General features: G+C 42.6%; 1 protein-coding gene across 12 annotated transcripts in view; it reads left to right on the forward strand.

Moving 5' to 3' along the window:
- Window positions 1-905: 905 nt before the first annotated feature.
- Window positions 906-24,888, forward strand: part of mbnl2 (muscleblind-like splicing regulator 2) — a 55,083-nt gene continuing 31,100 nt past the window's right edge. For 5 of the 12 annotated variants that reach the window (XM_023793097.2, XM_023793101.2, XM_023793099.2 and 2 more), the window contains exons 1-2: window positions 5,712-5,973; window positions 16,744-17,627. In XM_023793097.2, the coding sequence (XP_023648865.1) occupies window positions 17,454-17,627 (174 nt within the window). In that variant the 5' untranslated portion in view covers window positions 5,712-5,973; window positions 16,744-17,453. Of the gene's footprint in view, window positions 1,155-5,710; window positions 5,974-16,743; window positions 17,628-24,888 lie in introns of those variants that run through there. The other 7 variants (XM_072700271.1, XM_023793098.2, XM_023793096.2 and 4 more) reach the window with 5 other exon arrangements.

Consider the following 24,888-nt stretch of genomic DNA (forward strand, 5'->3'; position numbering starts at 1 on the left):
TGCGCAACGCCAAATAGGCTACACCTACGCAGCGACCACCCCCTTTCGCTGACTTGATGCGGATCAAATGCTGCCCCAACCGAAGACTACCCTCATGGGCTCCGCGAAAACAGTGCCCAGGTTCAGATTCAATGGAACAAATCTATGCGCATCTCGATGCTTTTCAGACTAAAAAAAAAAAAAATCTTCGTAGTGATGGCAATACCGGCGTCTACATTGAAAACTGGAGTTTTAAAATTGAACTCAGATTTTGCCTATTTTATCTGAGCGTGTATTACAGAATGTATGGTTGGCTATTGGAAAATTTTCGGAGTCCTATTTGTTCGGTGCTTTAAGAGGCAATTATAAATTAGGCATTCATATTATCCGTGTTCTTTCTCCTTTCGATTTGACTTTTCTATAACGCTACCAAGGGGAGGGTTGTATATTATCTCACAGGTCAAATATTATATATGCATGTATACATACAAACACACAAACTGACCACAGTCTCCACGTAAGTTCGAAAGGTGCACTTTAACACACGAGTAAATATCAATACGTTTTTATACTTTGGTGCTAGTGATCAAGGCTCCCGGTGGATGAAAACCACGGGATGCGTTCAGTAAAGCCCGAGAGTCTCCCTGCTGTTTCCTAGGTAACAGGCAGACCCTTGCCCTTCCCGGGGCTCCTGACATTCGCTTGGAAGCTACCAACACGCAATACTTCGTGGGGGTCGCACTTGGATTGTATTTCTATAAAGTGATTTTTTTGTACAGCTGAGGCGTCGGTTCGCACAAAAACAACTAATTGTGGGCAGTTTTGAATTTAAAAACCCAGCGGGTATCGTGGACAGATACGTGTAGATGCAGTTATGGAACCAATTATAGTCGATGTCTGGCCAACCCCTTCCAGTAAGCCTTATTTTTTACGAGCTGTCAGAAGGTCTTGTCGCTCGTCCAGCCGTAGCGCAGAAAGAGGAAATAAAGCAGGCGCCCGTTTGCGGAATGTATTTCGCTTTAACTCACCAGAGTGTTTCTTTTTAATGAACAGTAGGCCTTAATTAAACAGTTTTTTATTATTTTAATTCTAACTTGAAGTCTTGTTTTCGGCAGTTCGGTGGGCCCGAGTCGGCTTCTGGCTGCGGGAGACTATGAGCAGGTGATGAAGGTGAGGTGAGGAGTTTCCTGCGCGGTTTCACCAAGTTACCGGCGGCAGACCTGGCGCGTGTGACAGGACGGCCGCCCGCTTTGTTGTTCAGTCTCTATCCATTATACCGATACGTTTCATTAATTTCTGCCCCCTCCTGTGCTTTTTGACGGTCGGGTTACCCCGCGTTACTGTACCCGCCGCAGTATTAACCGCCCCACCGGCCTGCCGGCGGCTCTCCGTTTCTGGACATTTAACGTTAGCGAGCGGATCGTGATTCGGCTTCTTCCGCACGGAGGCGCGAGCTGCGGCGCGCGACTAACCGCGCGGCCGCCCTGCACTCCCGCCTCCGACGGTCCGCGGAGGGCCGGGCTGCCTTCACCGTCGGCTGTGGGTTCTGGTCGCTTCCTGCCGTTATGTCGCACAGGAACGAAGCTGACCTGCAAGTTTTTGTACAGAGGCGATATGCATATCGGTCTTAATTCGACAGGTACCTAATTCGCGATGTTTGTTCTTATGGAAATGGCTACAACTTTTATGTTTAAATACAAGTTGGTGATAAAAATTCAGCAATAAAACCGATGTCATATATGTCCTGTCCTGGTTGACAAGTAAGGCAGTGAACAGTGACCGTACTGGTTACCTGTACGCCATTGCGGACCGGCTAACAGCCCTCCGGGTGTAGATAAAAGCCCATATTTAGAAGGCATAATACGTGATTTAATAAAATCTGGGAATCCTTAAAGTATGACATTGCAGGTAGCTAGAACACGAGTGCGCTTGATGTTGCGGTATTAGAGGTTACGTCTGTCTCCCCCTCGCGTTGCTTCTCTGAGATTCCCGGATTGTCGGCCAGCAGAATTAGTCATGAAGTTTAAAAGTTCTGCGTATAAATATTACCTGATTTTCGTATTCTTCATTGTTTTTCTTTAATATAGAGAAAGGGTAAGATGGTTGAGTACATGCGTGATTGTTATTTTGCTTTGCCATTGTAATGCCGTATTTAAACCACAGAGAATGGTCAAACTACCGTCAATTTTCGGGTCCGGTACCTTATTTTCTGAATATGAAAGAATTTAACTTGAAAATTGCCAGATAAATTATGGAAACTAATGCTTTCCGTGTCTTTGTATGAATTTTTAGGCAAAATACATACATTATACCTACAAGTCATTGAAATTTAAGTAATATTACTTGCAGAAAGCATTAGTCACTGATATTGATTCAGTTAGGCATTTCTCTTCTGCGGCTGGATTGCACATGCGCCACAGATCATTGATAAACATTTGCAAACGTTTTGCAATAATGTTACGCAGTTGACCGGAATATTAACTTATTTGCCCATGCCTGGAATTGCTGATAGTGACTGGTATGGAAGTGGACAGCTACTAAGATGATTTTGTAAATCTCAATAATCTTTAATGCATGTCTGACCTAAATAGAACATAATTCCATTATCTGATTTTCAGGTCTGTTGGCCTGAAAGATTTCTGTATGGTTTTGCTGACAGGTATACAAATAAAATTTATGCCTCCCATTTATGAGGTTTATTTTTTTTTTTAAATGAGGGAATACTGTTTTTAATGTCTGTCCTAAAATCTAGAGCAAATGAATTTCCTTTCTGTATAACAATATGTTTTAACTTCTGCATAATTAAAGATGGCCTTTGTCATTTGGCAGTACAGTATTCACATTTTTACACGAGATTACCCAGCTAAGTACACACTGCCTGACAGTCACTGTATGCCAACATTTTCTTTTTATCTGTCAAAGGACAGCTTACACAAACAAAAAAATGAGCGTAGTGATAAGCATAAATTCTTAATGGATTTCTGTTATTAACATTCAGCAGTGGAGAGCGTTAAAGATTTTTGGATTTCTTCATGTTTTCGGTGTCATTACTTTGGAATGTAAGATGGGCGCCTGTGTTGGTTGTGAATGGGATTAAAGATGATAATCTTGCAGCATTTTTGTTTGGATTTGAGGGATTCATATGCTGGCTGTCTGCTATCATGTTCATTGTCTTATGTAGGTTATGCATATTGCTAGACACAGGTGTGATGCAGGTAAAAATGTGTTTTGTACACTACAGACATACTGTTTTCTAAAAATTAAGTTTTTTTTTGTTAGCTTTCTGAAATTGTTGCCTTTTGCTTTAAGAACTTAAGTTCAGTGTGAATTTAATATTCGATCATTACTGACTTTTCTGTGTAGTCATCTTAAATAATGGCACTTTTTAGTATATTGTTTTGTTCAGAGAATGCCAGCAAAAATGTTCCTGTTTGCAATTTTGTACATCTGGATATCAATGCAAAAATTTGAATTAGTTGCCTTGCCTAGATCTAATGTGCCAGACTTTTAGGACTGACTCCCAGTGTTTCGGAAATAAACTACTTTCTTCACTCTTACATGCCCATCAGATACATTTGTTAATTGGTCACTGTGAAGGAAACCCTTTTGGACATCGAGTACCATTTTGCCAGACTTCCTGAAGTTGTTAGACACTGTAATATTGGGATTTGCATTCTATACATTATTAGAGCTGTAGGCACCATTTGGTCAGGAAGTACTGTTGCGTATTTTACCCCAAGGAGTCCATTTCCTGCTGCAGTTTAGTACGTTCAATATTGGTCATACTTCTTTCATGCAGTATTAAACCTTATAAGATCTGTTATCCCTTTAAGTATGGAAGTTTATATGTATGTATGTATGAATGTGGGGTGGCAGAGAACTGGAGCCTGTTCCACGCAGCACAGGGCACAAGGCTGGGGTGCAGCTGGATATGATGCAAGTCTATCACAGGGCTGTTTGGTACATGTGTTACTAATTTTCTAAGGGGTTGTTAATATCGATGTTGCATGTGATTCTTTATGCACGCTGTTCAGATTGCTTCAGTAGTTAGTCCTCTGTAAAATTTGTGGGTAAAATATTTAGCTGTCTACCTGTTAAAGTATGGAAACCACATTTATTATGTTTTCTATTTTGCTTCAGAGGTCTAAGGTTTGGTGGTGGCATGTTAGGTAGCACCATTGCATCATAGCTCCATGGTTGGAGGACTGAATCCTGCATACTCTCTGTGTTTGCATGTTCACCCCATGTCATGTTGGTTTCCTCCGAGTCCTTCAGTTTCCACCCACAACCCAAAGACGTATTTAAGCTAATAGGTGTCTCTAAATCAGCTGTATTGTGGATATGTGCTCTGTATTGGACGGATATCGCTGCCCTGTCCTCTATGCTGCCTGGGGAAGGTTCCAGCAACCCCCCACCTTCCCTCATGACCCTTTCCAAGATATGTAATTGGAAGATGAATGGTTGAAAGGTTTAAGATTGGCTTGTTGGGTACTTTCAGTTCATTTTTTTATTTTCTTAGTACAGTATGTCATCCATGTTAAAATAGTCTGTATCCCATTGCTCATGACCAGATGGAGTGGAACTTATCTCCTAACAGACTGAAATGCACATATTGTTTACTGTGGCCTCAAAGCCTCAGGAAGGAACCCTGGAAGAAAGGGGAATTCTCCAAATGTTGCTTTCAAAGAGACCTTTTACTGTTCTACTGCTTAGTGAATCTGTGTAATGTTGTGCAGAAAAAAACAACATTGGTGAGCTGTCTTGGCAATGCCACTAGCACCCAAACTTGCTGAACGTGGGCTTGTGTGGCGTATTTATTGACCTGGTATGTGTGCCTGATGGCTCTGGAATAGCAACACCCTTGAAACAAGTGTCGTACTCTTTTATTTTATTACTGATACAGATCTAAGTCTGGTTGAGTAAATCATATTTTGATTTTTAACATTTCATCTTGGTAATTCTAGAAAATGTATTTCTGCAGCTTGCATTGTGATTTTCCAGAGAATTAAAAATTTATCTTGAGCATTCAGTATGTTGAAAAATGAGGCCACCAACCTTTAATTAAGCTTTGTAGTAAAATACTTAAGTAATATTGTCAGCAGTAGTCGGCTTTCTTAAGATGTACCTGGAATTTTATTCCTATTATAGAGATATGAATAAAAATATTGAAAGCTTGTTCTTTTTTGCTTCCTTAGGTGACTGCAGTGACAATGAGTTTATGGAGAATAAACCATGAAACTCTATGTACATAGTTGCTGTTATTTTTATGAGTCCTAATTCTTTTTCTGTATAAATGATCAGAATGTGTATAATGCCCGGAACTGGTAATTTGCACTGATTCTGTGTGTCTCTGCTAAGTTAATCTATCCCAAAGTAGACCATTAATGAAAATTTAAAATGTATTTTTTTTCTCAAATTTAAAAGAGTGGTCATACCAGCTTTAGGAAAACCACAATGTCACTAGCAGGTACGTCTTTCTGCTAAAGGAAAATCTTTTTTCCTCTTAAAGGAAGAATAACAATTGCTTCCGTTTAGCTTGACTTGAAAATAAGGAAATGCCTTTAAGATTAGCATTTATGGGCCTGTCATTGGAGGACCTTACGTCATCCCGCCAGTCAGCGCATTGCAGCCAATTTAAGAGAGGCAGATCTGCAGTCTGGCCTGCTATAGGCTGAGGCTTAGGGGGCGGGCCTTGCTGGAGGCTGGCGGCAGGAAGGGTATGGAGGGGGCTGGGGGGTGGGGGCAGCTGGAAATGTTTGAGCTGGCGAGTTCAGCAGACACTCTTCTCTCTTCTGCGCTGTCGCCGAAAGAAACCACCCCCCCAGTCTAGGCATGGGCCTTGAGCAGACAGCAGGGAGCAGGGAATGACAACCACTCACATGGTCGTTATCTTTAGATAGTACCTAGTCAAGAGGGGCCCGATTGCTGCGCCAGATGCTTCTCTGCCAGGGTTAAAGAGAGGCTGGAGAAAGCTGTGGGACTCAACGGAGTGAGGTGGGAGCACGTTTTTATTTTTTTTTCCTGGTCTGTTTAAAGAGGGGAGTTTGCTGCAGTGTGGTGCGTACCATGTGGGGAGAGGGGAGTGGTGAGCGTGCCGGCACGTTGGATCCACAAGCCGCTCCTGCGGTGCTGGGCTGCTGCAGTTCCCCCTGCGTTCGCAGTGCAGCCGACGTGTCCTTCCGCTGCGCTCAGTGAGACCGGCTCCGAAGGGGAGTTCGCCTTTCCGACCTTTAGGAAAGGAAAAGCTTGTGACACAGTTTCTATTGAGTTTGGGCACCTACATTTTTTCTCCCCTCTCATGGAGAAATGTCTGTAATAGCTAGATATGTTTTGTATCTTCCTCAGTATATGTATGCATCCGTATATGTTCATGTTTTTTTTTTTTTTGTAACATTTTGGCTGTCTAGGATAAGGTTACCTTATATGGTGACAATTCCGTATGGATATCCAGTAGTCTTAGGAGTGTTTTTTTTTAAGGATTTATTTTATTTTATTTTATGTTATGTGCAGTGAATGTTGGGACTTGTAATTAGCAGGGATGTTGTACAATTTTAATGAGGCACTATGTCCGTTATAATTATTCTGAAGTGTCTGGTAAAACATTCTGTTGTTGTCTCCAGCCACATAACCTGTAAAGAAGAAGGACGTCAAGAGATATGTTGCTTGGAAAGTAGCGTCAGGAAAGACCGGATTCATGTCAAACAGTTGGCAAACATTTAGAGAGGAAAAGGGTGTATTTGAAACGAAAGACATTCTCTGCCCTTCCTGTTTTAAAAGGCTGCAGGGAGACCAAGACCAATGCCTCTTTATTTAACAAGGCCTTGCAAGCGGTAGCTACTCCCTAAATTGATTTTGGAGCACGTTGAAACAGACACCAAAAGACGGTCAACCCTGTTTTATTTACTCAAGTTGTGATTTCAGTTTTACCACTTTGAATAGCATTTAACATTATGAATACTGAAGGAGGTTATGCATACTGCATGCTACATACTACAAGGTTATACATACTACGTGCTTAAAAAAAGCTGAATCATTGGGTCAACATTTTTAGAATGTAGCTATGACTTGGTCATTTGGTTGGTTTTAAGTAGCTTTATATAGTTTTTGTTGGTCATTTTTACATATTATTATTCTTCTCATCTTTAGCAATTTTGTCCTTGGTCTGCCGTTTAAAATGAAATTGAAGTGTTTGTGCTTCGGTTTAGAGTTTCAAAATGGAGGTGCTCATTTTTACATGAGGCTTCAGTGGGCTCACTATGAAAAGCAGTTTATCAAACAGTGAGGCAGGACTGCAGGTGTGATACTTTATGCAAAGGTCACCGGGGCTCCGTCAGCGGCTAGACCTCACAAACCAGTGGTGTGTGGTTAGCGCAACTGGATAATTAAATTACACATTGGTTCAACATTCTGAAGACTGTGGGGGAATGGCACACGCAGTGCATCGGGAAGTTTACACAAAGGCAGACATTGATTTGGCATTCCTGCTAGGTATAACCATGGCTGCCGATAAGCAGTAAATGGTCTTATTGAGAAATGCGGCATTGGTAAGATGAGGATAATTCAGGTCACAGTAGTTCAGTTCCTTGTTAAGGCTATTAGAATATGAGGCACACTCCTCTGCTGACTCAGTATACAATCTGCATTGCCTCTGGCCTGTAACCTGCTTAGTCTAGTAACCTTTTTTTGCTGTTAAAATGCCATTCATTCCAAAGGTCATAATAAAAAAGACCCTTGATGTTGCCATAAAAACAAGAATGCTAGAGCAGGGAGGGGTGAGACCAAATAGTATAGGTGGCTATGTTGTCTCATGTACATTCAGCTACAAAGCAACGTATCTTTGGTAAGATTTTCGAGTTATTTCTGGTTAAGCAGCAAAGGGTCTCTTCTTGAATTCTGTTTTGATACTTCAAAATGGGACAGTGGAACAGCTGTGTGGGTTTAATAAGGCCAGAACTCCAGTCCTAGTCAGCTAGACTAAATAAAGATGCATCATTTTGGATGCCGTATGCTGTAATATGTTTTTTCACAGAAAAATAGACGGTGTATTACAGACCCTGAAGTTAAAACTAAATATGATTTTAAGTAAATGTACTATATGTGGCATGTATTTTCCTTGTTTAGTATGGCTTTCATCTGCTTATGTTCATGCTTATTTAGAAGTAGTCAAAATAGCTTCAGAAAAATAGAAGACTTGGTGAAGCATGGACAAAATCATTCAGACACTTTCATAACACATTGATTTAGTCTTTGTGAGCGCATTCTTTGTGGCAGTGCCGGCCAAGGGGTGGGGAAAGCACATGTCAAGGAAACCGTTTTCAGTTTACCCCCAGCCAATCGGCACCCGCCTAGCTGCGCTTCCTCAGGAAGTGGAAAAGTCCCAGCAGTAATCTAACAAACCCCCACTCTGTTTAGCATGGTTACAGTGATGTGTTTGTACCCATAGGTGTTGTACACAGACACCAAACATTGATTAGCTTGCTAGCCAGCCTCAATAACATGAGCTATTTAGCAGTCTAGCTAGTTATTTATACCCTGGCTGGCAATGGCAAATTCTATGGGGTATGACTAGTGAGTAGTTTACTTCGTGCATCTTATGTCATGCTTCTAAAAACAACTTTGTGTTTAGGCAAAATGGTCTTTCCTGTTATAGTTTTGTGGTAATAGGGCAATATTAAACTATGCAATTTGGCCTTCTTAATCAGTACCTTGTGTCCTAATTCATTATCTTCTATTCCAATATTTTGGCTAGAGATGGGGGCAGATTGCTGCCTTACCAGGCGTTTCATTCTCTGAATGTTTTGCCTAAGTGAGCTTATTCCCATTTACTCATAGCTCAGTGACACGCTGTCTAAATGTTAATGCTCACCAGGAGGTTTTAGGTACCGAACAGCATTGACATCATTTCTCCTTCAGATGAAGGGTGTAAGTCAGTCTACTGTAGGTATCCATAAGTGGTCGCAAAGGCAGGACAGGGTGCTGTGATTTGTAGAGAGACATACTGCTCCTTCACACGGACTTAACTGCCCTGGGCATCACTGTTGCTGAACTGTGACTCGTAGGAGCATGTTCCAGCTTCTTTCTACTTTCTTGGTTGCCCCTAGGGGGTTATGCGGTTTTAAGTCTGATGCAGAGTTGCATGATGGTGAACTGGGGAGAAAATCGCTTTGCATATTTCTCCCCTTCAGACCCAGTCTACTGTGTTTATGTTTGTTAGCATTTAGAGTTAAACTATTACTCAGAACAGCCAATTTGTGCAAACATACCAGAATTGATTGTGGTTTGGTGCCAAACATGAACTACAGGACAGTATTACAAGACATTTGGCAGAACCACATCACTGTAAAATATACAAAGAATCTAAAACACTTATAGGAAAATTTACAGGAAAACGTGCAGATATGTTTTGAAATATTTGCATACAAGTACAATGTGCAAATGAGTGATATGCTAAGTATGCAAAGAGCAATGTGCAGACTTCACGGATACAGAACAGACTGGTAACCTGAAAGCAGGTGAGAAACAAGAACTGTTGATCACTATGGTGGAAATTTACCGATATAGTGCAAATAGACAGTGGAGCGAAACGGCCAGACATGGGGAATTGTTCCTGGGTGATTATACTACACCTAGGTGATGGGATTATTGACATCCTAGGCGGGTTTTTATTAAGGAGCTGAATGGCTACAGGTAAGAAGCCACGGTGATATTGTGTAGTCTGGGTCATGATGGAATTGTACCTTGATTATCAACATTAGTAGGGTTGCAAAAAATGATTTTGATATTCAGTTCATCATGTGATCAGGTGTTCAACTAATCAGTATTGTTGGGTCAAAACAGTTTAAAGACAAGTACAAATACTTTTTAATTAAAAGGCATTAGTCACAGTTGTAATAAAAGCTTTACAGAGTCTAGATAATGTCCATTTAAAGTCACAATGTAACACAGAAACAAAGATCTGCGGTCACCACAATATTTAGCTTGCTAATGGTTGTATATAGTATTTTGATGGTATTTTCAAAAGCAGCGCTGTTCTAGAAGGGCAGGGGTGGGGGCCTTGGCTAAATTTGTCACCAAGATTTTAAAATACCACAGTATACTGTGTTACCATAATACTGCCCAAGCCTAGAAACGACTTAAAAACTTCATAAAAGCTTATCCATTTCACTACACCGCTTAAATTTGTGTTTGTTGTACGAGTAATACACTTCCCTCTGCCAGACTGGAGGAATATCGATGCTGTACGCATGTGCAAACTGTAGCCATCTAAGAGTTCTTGTACAGGACCGTATGCAGAAAAGTCAAATATGAACTAGGCTTAACAGACCAATGTTAACGTTGCTAGTTGGTGATGTTATATACAATTTACACAGCAAAAGTTATGCAAAGCAATTGCAAAATTCGTTGTCAGCGATTATAACTATTATAGTAATATACTATCAAGTATACTCATTGATATGTCCACAAAATTCAAAATAATTTAACCCTCACACTGTTTAGTATCTGTATAGCAAGAATATTACAGTAATATGTATTTATGCAGTGTGCAGTTTCTCCTAAAGTCGTGCTTTCTAGGAACAAATTCCTAGTTTAAATGGGGGATTAACAGAAGGAATTCTGTTGCTAGCTGCTGTATTACTGTAAGCAGAACATGGAGTCACACATTTCAAGAGCTAGTTGGGTGCCTTAAGAACTTGTGTAAGTGCAGACAGTAGACATAAGGGCGAAAGGGGCCTGCAGACTTGTCATGAGTGGGGATTTCGACGCTAAATATTTTACTAAGAAGACACAGTGGCCACTCTGGCCTAATTTCATGTTGCTCATTTTAGTACGGGGTTGATTGTCACTTTAGAATGACCTATAATTCAGATTAGTTCTCTTTAGTTATGGGGTTTTTCCTTTGATTGTACCACAATATAACCCAGCTTCTAAACTACCCACTCTGGAGCCAGTTAAAATACAATGAAATGTAACATTATATTAAGTAATCCAAAATAAGAAATGCTTCTATCTGTCAGACTAAAATCCTTTCAGGTGAGAGATTAGTAGTCGTAATCTTTAAGCTAACAACATTTACTATCGTCGGTTTGGATCACTGCTGTTAAAGTAGATGACCATATTAATGCAAGAGTTTCAGTTAGTTAGCATTGGCATAAGCCACTCTAATCCATACTGTAGTTTGTCAGGCTGGCTTTCCTGGATTGTCCTCTCATGTGGGGTCTCCCTGGCTGAAACTATCTCTCTGCAGTCTTTGGCACTATTATTGTCTTGCTGGATCACCTCACTAGAACAGCTTCCACATAGAATCTTTCAGTTTTTTCTTTTTCCTCCTGTATAATAATAAGTGTATTATTAATAACTATTAGTGAAACTTGTTATATGAAAAGCTGTCTGCATATATACTGAACTCGCATTGTGGAATCAAACGCTCATAAACCTGCAGCAGTAATCGGCCCGATATGTAACCCTAATTAACTTAAGGCTTGTTATTCCAGTTAGCTATAGTCAGCCATTTGTTTCCGTGGGAATCTGAAACCTCGTGCCCATTCCTGCTACACCCCGGAAATCACCTCTCTGAGATGAAAAGATGAATAAAATTAATCTGCGTGGCTCCCAACAAGAGTACCACGTCCACCATCCTACCTGTGTGCCATCTGTCGTTTTTATCCTCGAGGCGTGTTCAGGAGGAGCTTCAGCAGCGGGGGCATGTCGCCGGCGTCTCCATTGTCACGCCTTCACTTCTTGGATGACAAGCACCGAGGTGCCGATCTTGGGGACCCAGCGTGTGTCCTTGGCATTTTTGGGAATCTCAGAACAAGTCCCATGAACGTCAAAAGGATTGTAATGATGAGCTCTCCCCCCTGCCACCTGACCTGCTGCTATTCTGCCATTCGCTATTGTTGTTATAAAATTGGTATTCCTTCTGTACATCTGACTCTCATGAGGAGTGAAGGCAGTTTCAGCTGATTTATAGTATTTTTATTGATTTTTATTTTGGGTGTTGTGCTGTATGATGTTGGCATTATACTCATGAGTTGTATTCAAATAAGCACATTGCATTCATGATTACCGTTTGAAACCGAGTAAACCATATCATTACATGAAGTGTTACATATGTTTGTTGAATGTATTTTTGGAACGTAAATGAAAGACAAATTGTTAAAGATCAAATTTGATATAATTCATACCTGATTATTCAGAAGAGTGTATTATCTTCTGGGAATAACATATAATTAAACCCTTGCTCAGAGTTTGTGCTCAGAGCCTAAAAAGGAGCTGCTTATTTCATAATTGCGATAATCTGCAGACGGGCTCTTTACTGGGTGTTGCTCGTGGTGGTTTTTTTTGGGGGGGGGGGTTGTCTCATGTCTGGCATTCCTAGCACAGCAGTACCCTCCCCAGCAGTGGCACAGCTTCCTGTTGTGTGAGACAACAAACAGCCTTGCAGTCTCCCAGCACAGGGGCAGGGAAAAGCATGAACTGAATAGGCGGTCTGGTCCGCAGCGCCGGCCGCAAAGGCTGGAGTAGCCAACTGCTTGGCTTAGGCGCTGATGGTTTTTTTTTTTCCCTCCCATCATCCCCTTGTGGTTTTCATTTTCTGGGGAGGCCAAATTTAGTTGGGGGGCCCCACAGAGGTTATCGAGCCACTCAGAATTTTGACAAAGCGAAGCCTGCCCCATGGAACTGAGGCCACCCGGTATGTTCTGCGTCACCTTGGCGTCCGAGGGGATTACTTCCTGTTTCTGATCGTCCCACCCAGTCCCTGGTGGTTCAAGCCCAGAGAAACATCTCCTCGTGGAACTCATTAGATTTTCTTCCCTTGACTATTTGGCCTTTTCAAATGGGGAGTTGAATCTGCTTCTGTAGAGGACTGTGAAACAGCAAACACTGCATTGCAGTTGTCACACGGTTCACAAGATCCAGAAATTTCAGCCCAGTTAAACGGTTATCTAAAATGGTTTGTTTAGCTTTTCTATAATTCCAGATCAAAGTCTATATATTTTTCTAGTATCAAAGCATAACTGTTCATTTTCTATGTAAGTTTATAATAAAATGGGGTAGTTGGTTATACCGTGAAATTCCTTATGTATGACACTGATTTGCTCTCAAACGTCTTGGTCTAAATATGTTAAAATAATTTGATTTGAAGCTATTAGATAGTAGTTTATTTGACAGTAGCTTTCATATGACTAGGATGTTGGATATCACCAACAACGTATGATATTGCTATACTCCAAATAGGTTTGAATCTTATTTGCTTTTGTCATTTATTTCGGCAAGGTATTTAATAGATGCATGGCTAATTGGGAATGATTCATATACAGACAGATGTAGTTAGTGACATAGTAACAGAAAGAAATAATGCCCAATAAATGCAGTGCTTCTCTTTCACAAACAAATAAATTACATATATGATTTCAAAGAAATATTTCCTTTAAAAAAACAAAAACCTTCAGCTATATCAAGTTGCATTCTGTATTAATTAGTAGTACTTTTCAGCCTCATGTCATTGTTAAGTCCAACTTACAGGCCTAATGACGATCTAAATGTGTCTGCTCTGTCTCTTGGTCCGTAGTATAAGAGAAATCTTATATTCCATGTATAGAATAGAATATCAAAACAATGAAGAACAGGGTGAATAAAATTGGTCATTCTGCAAATAAACTTGGACAGAAACTCCTTTCTGATCTCCATGGACTTTTCGGTTTGACGCGTATCGTGTGTAGAAAGTTCCACATCTGTTTTAAAATCGTGATGTTTCTCTGTGTTTTACGGTCTGTTTCTGTTGCTCAGAACTGACAAAAATCATAGCACCGGTTTAGGGGTGTAGGCAGGGATTTATATATGTGATTGAGGGCATTTATATGCCAGTGGTTCCCACTAACTTTAGATAACAACATGTATAACATTAATATTTGGTCGATACAGATGTTGTGGTAGTTTTCACTAATTACTATACTGGTGTATATCTTCATTTCTGTTGGTAAAACTGTACTTGATAATCAGTTTCCAGTGTCTTGGTTGTGGTGGAAGAGCCTATCAAATAAGAAGTAAATATTCCTGTGTTATTTTTAGGGATGAGTATTTAATTTGAAAATGTGGAAATGATTGATTGTAGAGACAGTCTTCTGGGCAAAAAGACAAGTTCAGAGGATGAGCATAATGGTGATAATAATAATGATAATGTAAAACACAAATGTGAATTTCTGGATAAGATGACCTGGTGATTTGGTGGTTTTCTATGCTCTATGTCTATCTAAAGCAGTATGGGCGTCTGCTTTTTTCGTGGGTGTGGCGGAGATATGAAGCCATCACTTGAAGTATCATTTCAGCTCAACACATTAGGTTGCTTTATTATGAAATGGTCATAATGGAATTATTTTAGCGATGGGTTCGCTGTTGCTATGCATCTGTTCATCTCATCAAATACGGTCCCTAGCAACAGCATTTGTAAAGTGAAAGAAAAGTACTCTTAAGTAATCACCTGTATGCTGTTGGTAGTATGTTTATTTATATTATTAAACATACCATGAAGTGCCACCTGAATTGAACTGTGTGACACTGCTGGTTTATTTAAGGAATGCCCAGTAAATCCATTTCTAAACAGTAGACAAAATGATTATATCTGTTTTTACAATGTCTAAAAGCTTCTCTGAAGCACTAAATGCCATAGAGTACACTTCTCCTTTGTAAATATTTTTTGACGAGATAAAATTGTATTGTGATTGTGTCCAATAACTTGTGGGAAATGGGGAACCACAAAACAAAAGATTATTATGTGCTTACTGTGTCTAATCCCCGAAATAGTTGGTTGAAATGTGGTTTGGTGGCTTTTCATTCAGTCATCGGTCAACTGTAAAGGCTTTAAATATGATTGTACTGGCAGGACACCACAATCTAGCTTCCGGAAGTGAACTTCATTTGGAATTCTGATTTGTGTGTGTCTGTGTGTGTGTGTGTGTTTTAATTTATGGGTAACATCATATAGAATCATTTCCCATATGCAAGTCCCCTCCTCTTCTTCTTTTTTTTTTTTAAACTTTTTATGTTTTATGTGCCTTGCTCATTAATATGCCAAACAGTTTATACTGTGGGATGAGCTTTTTAAGTGCACTACTGTCAGCTCTCAAAAATTCAAGTAGCTGCCTGGGAAACAAGGTTAGCCATTTCATGTTTGTTCATGCTATTTTATTGTTCATTTGGCTACCTTTGCCCCTAGTATACAAATTAAATAACCAAAAGAATAAAAGAAAAGCAGGGCACAGGTTTCTCTGTGCTTGCTGCAGTGCTCGGGAGACAATGTAAAGTTCTCTGCAGCAGAGGCGTATAGCAATTAGTCATTACTTTGACTTTAAAGATTCAGGTCTAAACACGTACTGCCGTGTGGCTACCGCATTTTCGGCCTCGGCACTGAACACGAGCACAGAAGTCCTGAGCTTGTGGCCTCTTGGCTTTCCTTGCTGTTTACCGCATGCGGTGAGTGGACTCTGCTGTCTGCCGTGCGATCTGAATCCCTACCCTGTCAGCTCACAGCACCCGTCTTCCCCCTTGCCTCTCCCTTCTCCCAGTTTTGCGCGTATGAATGTTTCCAGATGTTCCCAGAGAGGATGCCAAGCTGTTGGGAGTCACTAGTCTCTGAGTAAGCTGCTCCGGGGGCTCCTGCACTCAAACGCAGGCTAAAGTTCTGCGACAGCTTCTTCACACGTGTGGCCGACGTGGAGATTTGTTTCGAATGACGCAAATGTACCCGAAGGGTTAAAACTGATATTTCTCCCTGTTGGTTCAAGCTGAAACTATACACAGTTCTGTAGTGCACTTGAAGTGGCTCAGTTGAAGTTTGGCCTGTCTGGGCCCTGTCAGATGCGTGATGAAAGCAGAGACATGCCTCTTTTTGGCCTTTTTTCAGCTTTCTGAATGGCTGCCCAGAAAATTGCTGCAATAAGTGTTTCAATTGGCCGGTGTTTGCGTCAAGCGCAAATTGGGCAGGGAAGTGAGAGGTACGGTTATCCTGTGCTGGCTTACTGCATTATGCAGCCTTATTGTGCAGCGCAAGGACTAACCTCTGCTTTCTCTTCTGGCCTGCTGGAGGGTTGCACTGTGAGCACAATTGAACAAAGTCACGATTAGCGCCTGCGAAGTATTCGCATCAGCCCCCTGGCAGCTGACCAGCCTCGAAAACACGTCTGGCACCCAGACACACAGTGATTGAAATGGCTCATATTTATGGGACAAGTACGATTTACAACCTGCTTCTTGTTGAGGATTTGAAAGGGTAAAAAAATAAACTAGTAGTGTAATAAAACAGTAATAAACCATTTTATCTTTAGAGCTGGCTCTGGGGCTGAGTGCATTTTGAACTTATTACTGATTAATATTAAATATTGGTCATAGTGGTTGGTAATAGCAATATTTCATACTACATGTTTTAAATATAGTTTTTAAACAGTTTTAGACATTGATATAAAAATAAAATTGCTTATTATAATTGCACAGTTTTATGTATGTATGTATTTATCTGGAAACTGTGCGAAGTACATTGACATCTGTTGACCATGGGGTCAGGCTCTCTTATTTCTCTTATTCCCGGAAAAGGAAAGTTGGACAGATTTCAGCCATTAAACTTACCGTTGTTTTTCAGTGCAAATAAGTACAATGAACCATTTTGACACTGGGTAAGCATAAGTGTGTTTATGTGCTTGACCATTGTCTGATGTTGGGAGGCCAGCCTAGTGATCCACTTCCCCCCATTGTCTTTACCCCTGACAGATCGTGAACTGAAAGTGCCTTGTCAAACCACGTCCTACTTGAAGCTGCTGCCCTTCTGGAAGGGACCGTAGGCTGAGCCGCACAGGACGATACCTCAGCCGCGACGCCCTGTCGCTCACCGTGCTCTGGCCTGGCTCCCCGCGACAGAGACGCGCTCCATCAGACAGCTCACACTGCGGAGCGGGAAACCCCGCCAAAGCACAAGAGGAGGGGGAGACCCCCTGGAGCGCTTTAATCAATACCAGCAAGCAGTCTGCCTGCACTTAATATTCTATCAAGGAGTGCCATAGCCTCGAAATAGCAGTAGCCCGTCGGCAGAAGGACACACGCTCCTGGACGGTCGGTCAGTCTAGCGCGTCACTGAGCATGTTCTTTTTTCCGGCCAGCGGCCAGCCTGTGGGACACACTTATTGATGAGTAGCTGTTCACTAATAGATAGCTCTCTCCGCCCCCCCCATGCTGCTGCCTTGTGGGCTTGTCGCTCCACTGTCTGTGATCTGAATTTTTTTATTTTTTTTTTCTGCAAACAAGCAGGTGGCCAGCTCCCGAATTTCTAAACACTCCACCTCCCACCCACATGCGCGTTGCTTTTAAATACACCTTTTAAACCAATAGAAATTCTCTCTCTGTCTCTCTCTCTCCTCCTTTCTCTGTTTTCCCCAAACCTCCATAGCCGCTCCCCCCCCCCCCCAACAAAAAAAGTTTTTGATATGGCTTTAAACATTACTTCAATAAGAGACACAAAATGGCTGACACTGGAAGTGTGCCGGCAGTTTCAGAGGGGAACCTGTTCACGTAGTGACGAGGAATGCAAATTTGCACACCCACCCAAGAGCTGCCAGGTGGAAAATGGAAGAGTTATTGCCTGCTTCGACTCGCTGAAGGTAAGCCGCACCACGAACTCATTCTTACCTACTTTTTTTTTTTTTTTTAATTTTGTGTTAAGTCCTGAATCCAACACAGGATTTTTATTAGCTGAACTAGGCAGAGGAGAAAAGTGTAACAAAGAGTGGTCTTTGTTTTATTTTGTATACTTTTTACCCAAAGTAAAAGTGAGTGATGTTTTCACTTTCCTCTTGTAGATTAACAGGACTAGGCCTAAGATGCTTGGCTGCCATCCTTGCCAAAGATCGCACAATTGCAAACTAAACAGAAGTGCCAGCTGATAAAATATTCAACCGCTAATGCCGCTCCAGTGTGCTCTTTGACGTATCCACACTATTTTCATATCGACTTCCTCGCTGAGAAATCCTGCCTTTTTAAGTTCATTTCCAACAGCAGAAAGTATCTGGCTTGAATTCAGTGTGCCTGTGGTTTCTGGTTGTTTCTGGCTTTAACGATAGCTCTTTGTGTGCGTGCGTGTGTGCGTGCGCCGGTTTTGCTATACTTGTGAGGACCAAAGCATCTCACCTGGCAGCAAATCTTACATAACGCACCTTGTGAGGACCGGAGGCCGATCTCTCTCTCTCTCCACCTCACCGGAGGCCGATCTTCACAAGAATAAATTTCATCTAATCCAAATTTTTGAATGCAATCAAAAAACTGAAAACACCAAAAGTCTTGTATTTTATTTGGTTATTTATGGGTTTCGTTAGGGCTTTTCGGTAGGGGTTAAGGTCGTTATGTTGGGATTTCCAAGACCCGCAAAGAAATGAAATGTGTGAGCAAGCCTATGGCAGCAGCCCATGCACGGACTGCATCATCCACATCTATAGGCACCGCATAGGTCTAAAGTTCAGGGTTCACTCCCGCTGGGGGGGGGATATTTCATTTTTGGGCTGCAGTGTCTTCCCTTGAAATATCTCTGTTAAGATACACCACATATTTGACTGTTCATGCTTAATACCTAGGACAGGGAGTCTAATGGTGCAGATGCCAAAGGAAATCATGAAAAAGTGATTTATGAATAAGGTACGGCCTGTAGAATAGGGAATTAATGCAGCCGGAGCCGGTGGCTGACAGTTAGTAACTGCCGTGTTCAGCTAAATGCAGCTATCGATTAACAGGTTAATTGTAATGAATGTGCTGCAGTTTTCCCAGTTTAAATCTTACCTGGATGTCACCCAATAGCAGAAGCGTGTTATAATAAGTGGGGACACCAGCGAGTGCCCACGTGTTACACCGTTGTGAGTAGGCTCTAAGGCTCAGTAATCCGGTTCCCATTTCCTCAGTAAGAGGATATTGTAATGCCCTTTTACCATATGCGGTTAGTGTGGTAGCTATACAGCATACGTTAATGAGCCTCTCTCCCCGTACGTCATACTTGATCTCTCAGGCCTGAGTATTGATTTATTTATTTTTTGTTTTTGTGAGATTATCACTGGTGCAGTACATTGTTTAATTATCCTGCGTGAGACAAGATTAATACCCCCCCCCCCCCCCAAGCCCTCTGCTTCCAAAAGTTCTGGGTGCAGTCCTGCCTCCCTGGATTACTGTCCCACTGAGTCATCCCCTAGTCTGGGGGGACATTCTGGAAGCGCGGGCCTCTGCCAGCTGGGCCCTTCACCAAGAATGGGCGAGTGTTAAAGTGCAGGGCTCCGCCCTTTGAGCTGACCTCACACCTGGGGCCTGGGCAGCGCCCCCCACCGCAGGGTGTTCAGACTCCATCCATCAGCAGGTTTTGTAGCTGAGGTCATGCTAGCGGTGGCGGGCTGTAGATGCTGGGCCCGAACGCTGTGGCCGGGGATGGGCGGCCAGCCGCTAATGGAGCTCTAGGTCCAACGCTCTTGATCATGCCTTTCTCCTCAGTGCTGTGTCACATGGCTGTGAGTGGGACTCATCTACCCACCCAGCAGAAATATACACCGCTACAAAATTTTTTTTGTTTTTTAAGTTTGTTTTTAAATGACCACACCCAGAACTTTGACCTGGAACTCCAGAACAATACACATTGTCTTCTACAGTCAGTCATTGTATTTAGAAATCAAAGTCAGTTGATAGATGGCATAACTGAGCTTTGAAGCCCAGCCTTTGCTCAGAAGCACAATTCCACAGTAATTATGTCATTCTTTTTTTCTGCTCAGTTTATTACAAATAAGAGACGGTAAAGAAATGGGGGAAAATATAGTGGGCTTTTGCTTTTTATTTTATGATTAATAACTCAAGAACCAGTGAGACATTCTAAATATACCAGCAAATTTTACAGCATTTAAAGGTCAATCGCAGTTAGAGAATTGTGTGAAAGTCGTATTTACCTATAGGCTAGAATTTCACCCACTATGGGCTAACACAGTCTTTTTTGTTAAAAGCCATATAAAACTGTAAAAGGTTACACCCTACAATTACGGAAAATGCATTTTACTGTGCATTTTACTTTCTGATAAATGTAGTCAGAACTTGCCTTTTTGCCACCTCTGAATCATACCGCGCCTTTGTTCAGTGGGTAGTGACAGCGAGGGGGCAGGGGGGAGCCGATATCTGCCTGGAAAATATACAAATGCCAGAGTCATGTGATGATGTCACAGTCCCTGCTGCTGAATGGCCTGTTGTTTGCCCATTAGCCTCAAGTGCTGTCTGTTACTGACACGTGCGCTGTGGCTGCAGTGAGCTTGCTGTCATGAAAGGCCGCAGCTGTAAATGAAATGCAGACAGAACTGGCTTCTGTGCTGCGGGTCCTGCAAACAAGCGACTGACGACGGTGGGATGAAAGCTGCAGGAATACCAAGTGTACGTCGCGCATGAGATGCAGCTGAAGTTGTTTTCGCCTTTTAAAATTATCTTGTTTGTTGCATTCTTTTGTATTTGGAACACACTGGCGTTTAGCACAGACGCATTCACTCTCCAAAGATCTAGATGCGGTCTTTCTGTGAAATTTGGTGGATAAAAACATTAGCTTGTTCCTGTGGGCCTGTAACTCCACTCATTCTTCATCAGAGATGATTTTCAGATGTTCCGTGTTTCTTTTAATAAAGCAATGTTTTCCTTCTGCGTCTCCTGTCAAGCTAGTAAAACACTGGAATCCTCATCAAAGATCTGTCAACAGGAGCACTCTGGTGAAAATAAAAGACGTTTTTCAGAAGGCTAGTGTGTCCGGCGCACAAGAGGAGTCGCCGCAGTGCAGTAGAGTGATATTTCTTTCTTAACTGCAGTTTCAGGATACAGAGCTGTACGGCTCACTTTTAAAAGCAGCATTGAAGGCGATGCTCATGTCTGCGGATCACTGACCGTGCTCAGATGATAATCCCTCTGAGAGCTGAATGCTCACACTGGGACACTCCACGGGACTTTGGTCCCACGGGACCGATCAGCACTCAATCGGTTGGTCTGTCACTGCTACTATTCCCACTTGGGTTTCGGCATCACTTCTTGGTGTCATCCTCCTTACTGTTCGGCTTGTTCGTAGTGAACGCTTCTCATGAATGAACACGAACGAGATTCTGACATTAATATGCCTTTGAAGGTCCCCCCTCATCAGTGCAAGCAGGACTGCTGTGACCTTGTGTGGAGTGGAGTGATCCGGCCTGCTTTGCCCCATCTACACGGCAAGCCTAGGTCACCCATACTCCAAATCAAAATCATCTCAGCATTGGTATTGTCTCGTACAGCATTGTCTTTCTTTTGAAGTTCTCTGTTAGTAGCCATGTGACTATAAATAAAGGAGACACACACCCGCATTCTTTCTGCTCCACTCTCTCTTCAGACACACATCAGCTGACAGGAAATGCCGTATGTCAGCTGGTCTGCTGTGTTAAGCCAGCAGCGCAGACTGTGTCACATGACATTCTCTACCTGTGGGCAGTTAATCCAGACAGTTAAACATTTGTTCCTCTGCAGCTTCTTTATGTGTATAAGGGGATACAGACACGCTTTCATAGCTGTAGAAGTTACTTTTAAAAATAATAGCCAGTTTTGGCACTTGAGCTATACTTAATGCTGTGAGACGATCGATTAAAAACTTCTCCATCCTTAATTGCTCCGCCACCTGTCACCATTTGCTTTTGTTGACAGTAGTGTCATGTCTCTGTGCCATAAATATGGGGCTTCTACTATGATGAGTGAAGATGACTCTCTAGCGTGGATGTGAACACTCAAATTACGGAACCTTTAATCAGCCAGGGCTGATTGATAACTCGCATAAATGGAGCCCATTCGGGGATGTGTATCTATCGCTCAATCCTCTCACCCTTATTTTCCCTCCTTAGGCTCAAAGGGAGCAAGAAGACCTGCTGTATCTGTGCGACTGCCTCGTTTTTTCAGGAATGTAAAATGCCAGCTATATTTCCATCAGCCCATGAAACATTAACAGCCACAAGTTGGGAGTCCACAGAGTATTTCTCTTTTTTTCGCCTCCTAATTAGATCTTAAATAACTGGAGCGCATCTTGGGCGGAGCTGAATGTTGAGCTAATGCAGACTCTCACTCCAATTTGCCGCCATTGACACCGTCTGGGCTTTTGTTTACTGCACTGCAGCAGCACAGCTGGGGCGAGAGACGGAGGGGCTGTAATGAGAAGCGCGGCTCGTTAACCGGTCCTCGGAATCAGAGCCCTCGGCTAATCAGCCGCTGACTTTTTGAATATGGTGGGAGTGACAGACTGCAGAGGTGCCCTTATGAAAGGGCTTGGTTTTCATCACTGTCCATCATAAAGATGTCTGAAGTCCCATCGGGCCTGGGGTGAGAAATTCAATTTAACTGGGTTCTGTTTGGACCCATTTTCCCAGGCTAATCAGTCCAGCCATTAGTTAATTATCCAAACTGTTTCCTGCGATTGTATCCCCTAGTATACAGTATTTCCCGAAGATCTGGCAAAATAACTATTTTCGGATGTTTTTCATTTTCTGAAAAAGAATTGTCAACATGGTAAAAAATAACACTAATTAAGGAATTGATGGGAAGGGACAGAGTTTAGTCTGGTAATTTTGACAGATGCCAGAGAGCATAGAGCTGTGAGCTTAAATACACGATAAGTGTCCTGTTTCAAGTAAATAGAATCTGAATGTGCCTTGATGCATTCATTGCTCTGTTGTGACAAAGATCAGCCAGATTTAGCACTAGGCTATTTATTTTTCAATTTGACTCCTGTACACTGTTACCACAAGTGAGCCAAGCAGACTGCAGTGAAACACAAAACCGGTAACCGTCAGTAAGCTGTTAAGCTGGCGACTGATAGTGCCGTATTTCAGGCCTATCGTTCGAAAGGCCGTGTAAACGCATGGTCCTCTGCTCCCCGCCTGCCGTGTGCTGGCAGCTACGCGACGGGGTCAGAGCTGGGATGTTTCTGCGTTGCTCACAGAGGGGCCGAGTGCTCCCCACCCATACACCATCACCAGAAACTCCTTGAAATACAGAAATAAAGCCGGTTCCACATTATTCCTGGGTGTCTATTCCTATAACAGCCACAACCTCTGCCTCAGAGCAAATCCTTGGTGAAAATTTTATTTAGTTTTATTTTAAAGACAGTGATTAACATGCACTAGCCAGTTGACATATTGAGCATGTATTAGCCTATACCAGCTATTGGATGGCTGCAGGAACTCGAGGTGTATTAACATAAGTGTCCCCAGATACGGAGCCCACTCCTCCTTTAAAAGCCTGCTATTTTCTTCCATAATAAATCTCTTGAAAACCTCTTTTAAGTTGATAAGCGATTACACACAGCTGTTAAAAAATACCCTAAATTACATTGTTTTATCAAAAATATTAAAATGTAATCCACATTAAGGAACATGCATAATACCTTTGATCATGGGGCATGAAATTTGTGTTGGACTGATTTTGACAGTGTTATGGTTTTACTGCTACAGAAATTAACCTTTCAGCTGGTGAGTTACACGTGGATCGCACTGCTTGTCATGCCAGCCGATGTCGCTTTTCGGAGGTGTCCCCAAGGGGTCCCTGTCTGCCTCCCCCAGCCCCGCGGCCGTCCTGCGTGCCCGTCTGGGGGAGGGCTTACAGGAGTTCAGCAATTGTAGTGAAAGGGCCTTCAGTGCTGTCAGCCCGCCTCACACTCAGTAGGTGCCCCAGAACTGAACCACTAAGACAGGTGGAAATACTAATTGGCAACTCGTGTACCGTTACAGGCATGCAGAAACCAAGGCGACATGAGGGAGAGAGAGTGTGGGTTGAGGGGCTGATAGACTAAAAGGCTCTGGTTGCCTATAGAGGCCTTTTCTGGCCAGAAGACATCCCCTACAGTCCCTCGTCATCATTGGCCAGTTGGTACCTCCCCGCTGTATTTTTCCATCCTGTCCGCAGTCATAGCAGTCTGCCTGCTGTCATTAGTCCAGGTACTCTTCTCAGTGCTGAAACAGGCCTCGTTCGAAACACTGCTATCAGTGTCCACTCATGATGCGAAAAGTAAAAATGAACCCTTGTGCCGCCAGCGTGAGTCATCCCACATCACCTATTACTCACTTCCTGTAATCGGCAGCCACGTCCGACTCGCTGGCTCTGCGGCATCGCGGCTGTTTCGCAAGGCGGGCGCTCATGTCTTTTATGGTGCCACACAGAGGGCCAGAGACGGTGAAGAGCAGGAAAGGTTGTGAAAGGCCGCATAACATATTAATTTTAGTGGTGGCACAGTGGCTTCACTCCTCCAAGGTCAGGGGTTCGAACTCCACCCCAGTCCTGTGTGTGGGCCCTGTACTTGCTTTCTGTTCTCTGGTTCTCTCCTGCAGTCCAAAGACATGCAGTTAGGCCAGTGTTTCCCAATCTGGTGCTTGGGGACCCACATACAGTCCTCGTTTTTGAGAGGAAGCAAAAATGTGGTCTGTCTCGCAGGGAGTTGGGAGGGAGCAAAAACATGGACCTTCTCTATGTCCCTGAGGACTGGATTGGGAAACACTGAGTTACACGAACTGATGTCTCTGAATTAACCTGAGTGTGTGTAACCCTGCTCTGCACCCTGTCCAGAATACGCAGGTGGAGGGTGGGTGGATTGATTAACTAACATTTCCCAGTATGGAAGATGTTGGGGATGAATGATCAGTTAAAACCAAACTTCGTCTGTCCAGACAAAGCCTTAACGCAATTAGGATCATTTTCCTCAAATTCTGGAACAGTGCGTGCATGGAGCTAACAAGCCGTGCCTCACCGTTGTGGTAATTAGCCAAACGCTGAACCCTTTTGCATGTTCCGCTGCACGAAGGCTTCACAAAGCTGCTTCATCAGCTGTGGTGGCCAGGTTTCAGGTGGAGATGACGGCTG

Source organism: Paramormyrops kingsleyae, chromosome 16 (assembly GCF_048594095.1).
Source record: "Paramormyrops kingsleyae isolate MSU_618 chromosome 16, PKINGS_0.4, whole genome shotgun sequence".
Classification (NCBI taxonomy): Eukaryota; Metazoa; Chordata; class Actinopteri; order Osteoglossiformes; family Mormyridae; genus Paramormyrops; species Paramormyrops kingsleyae.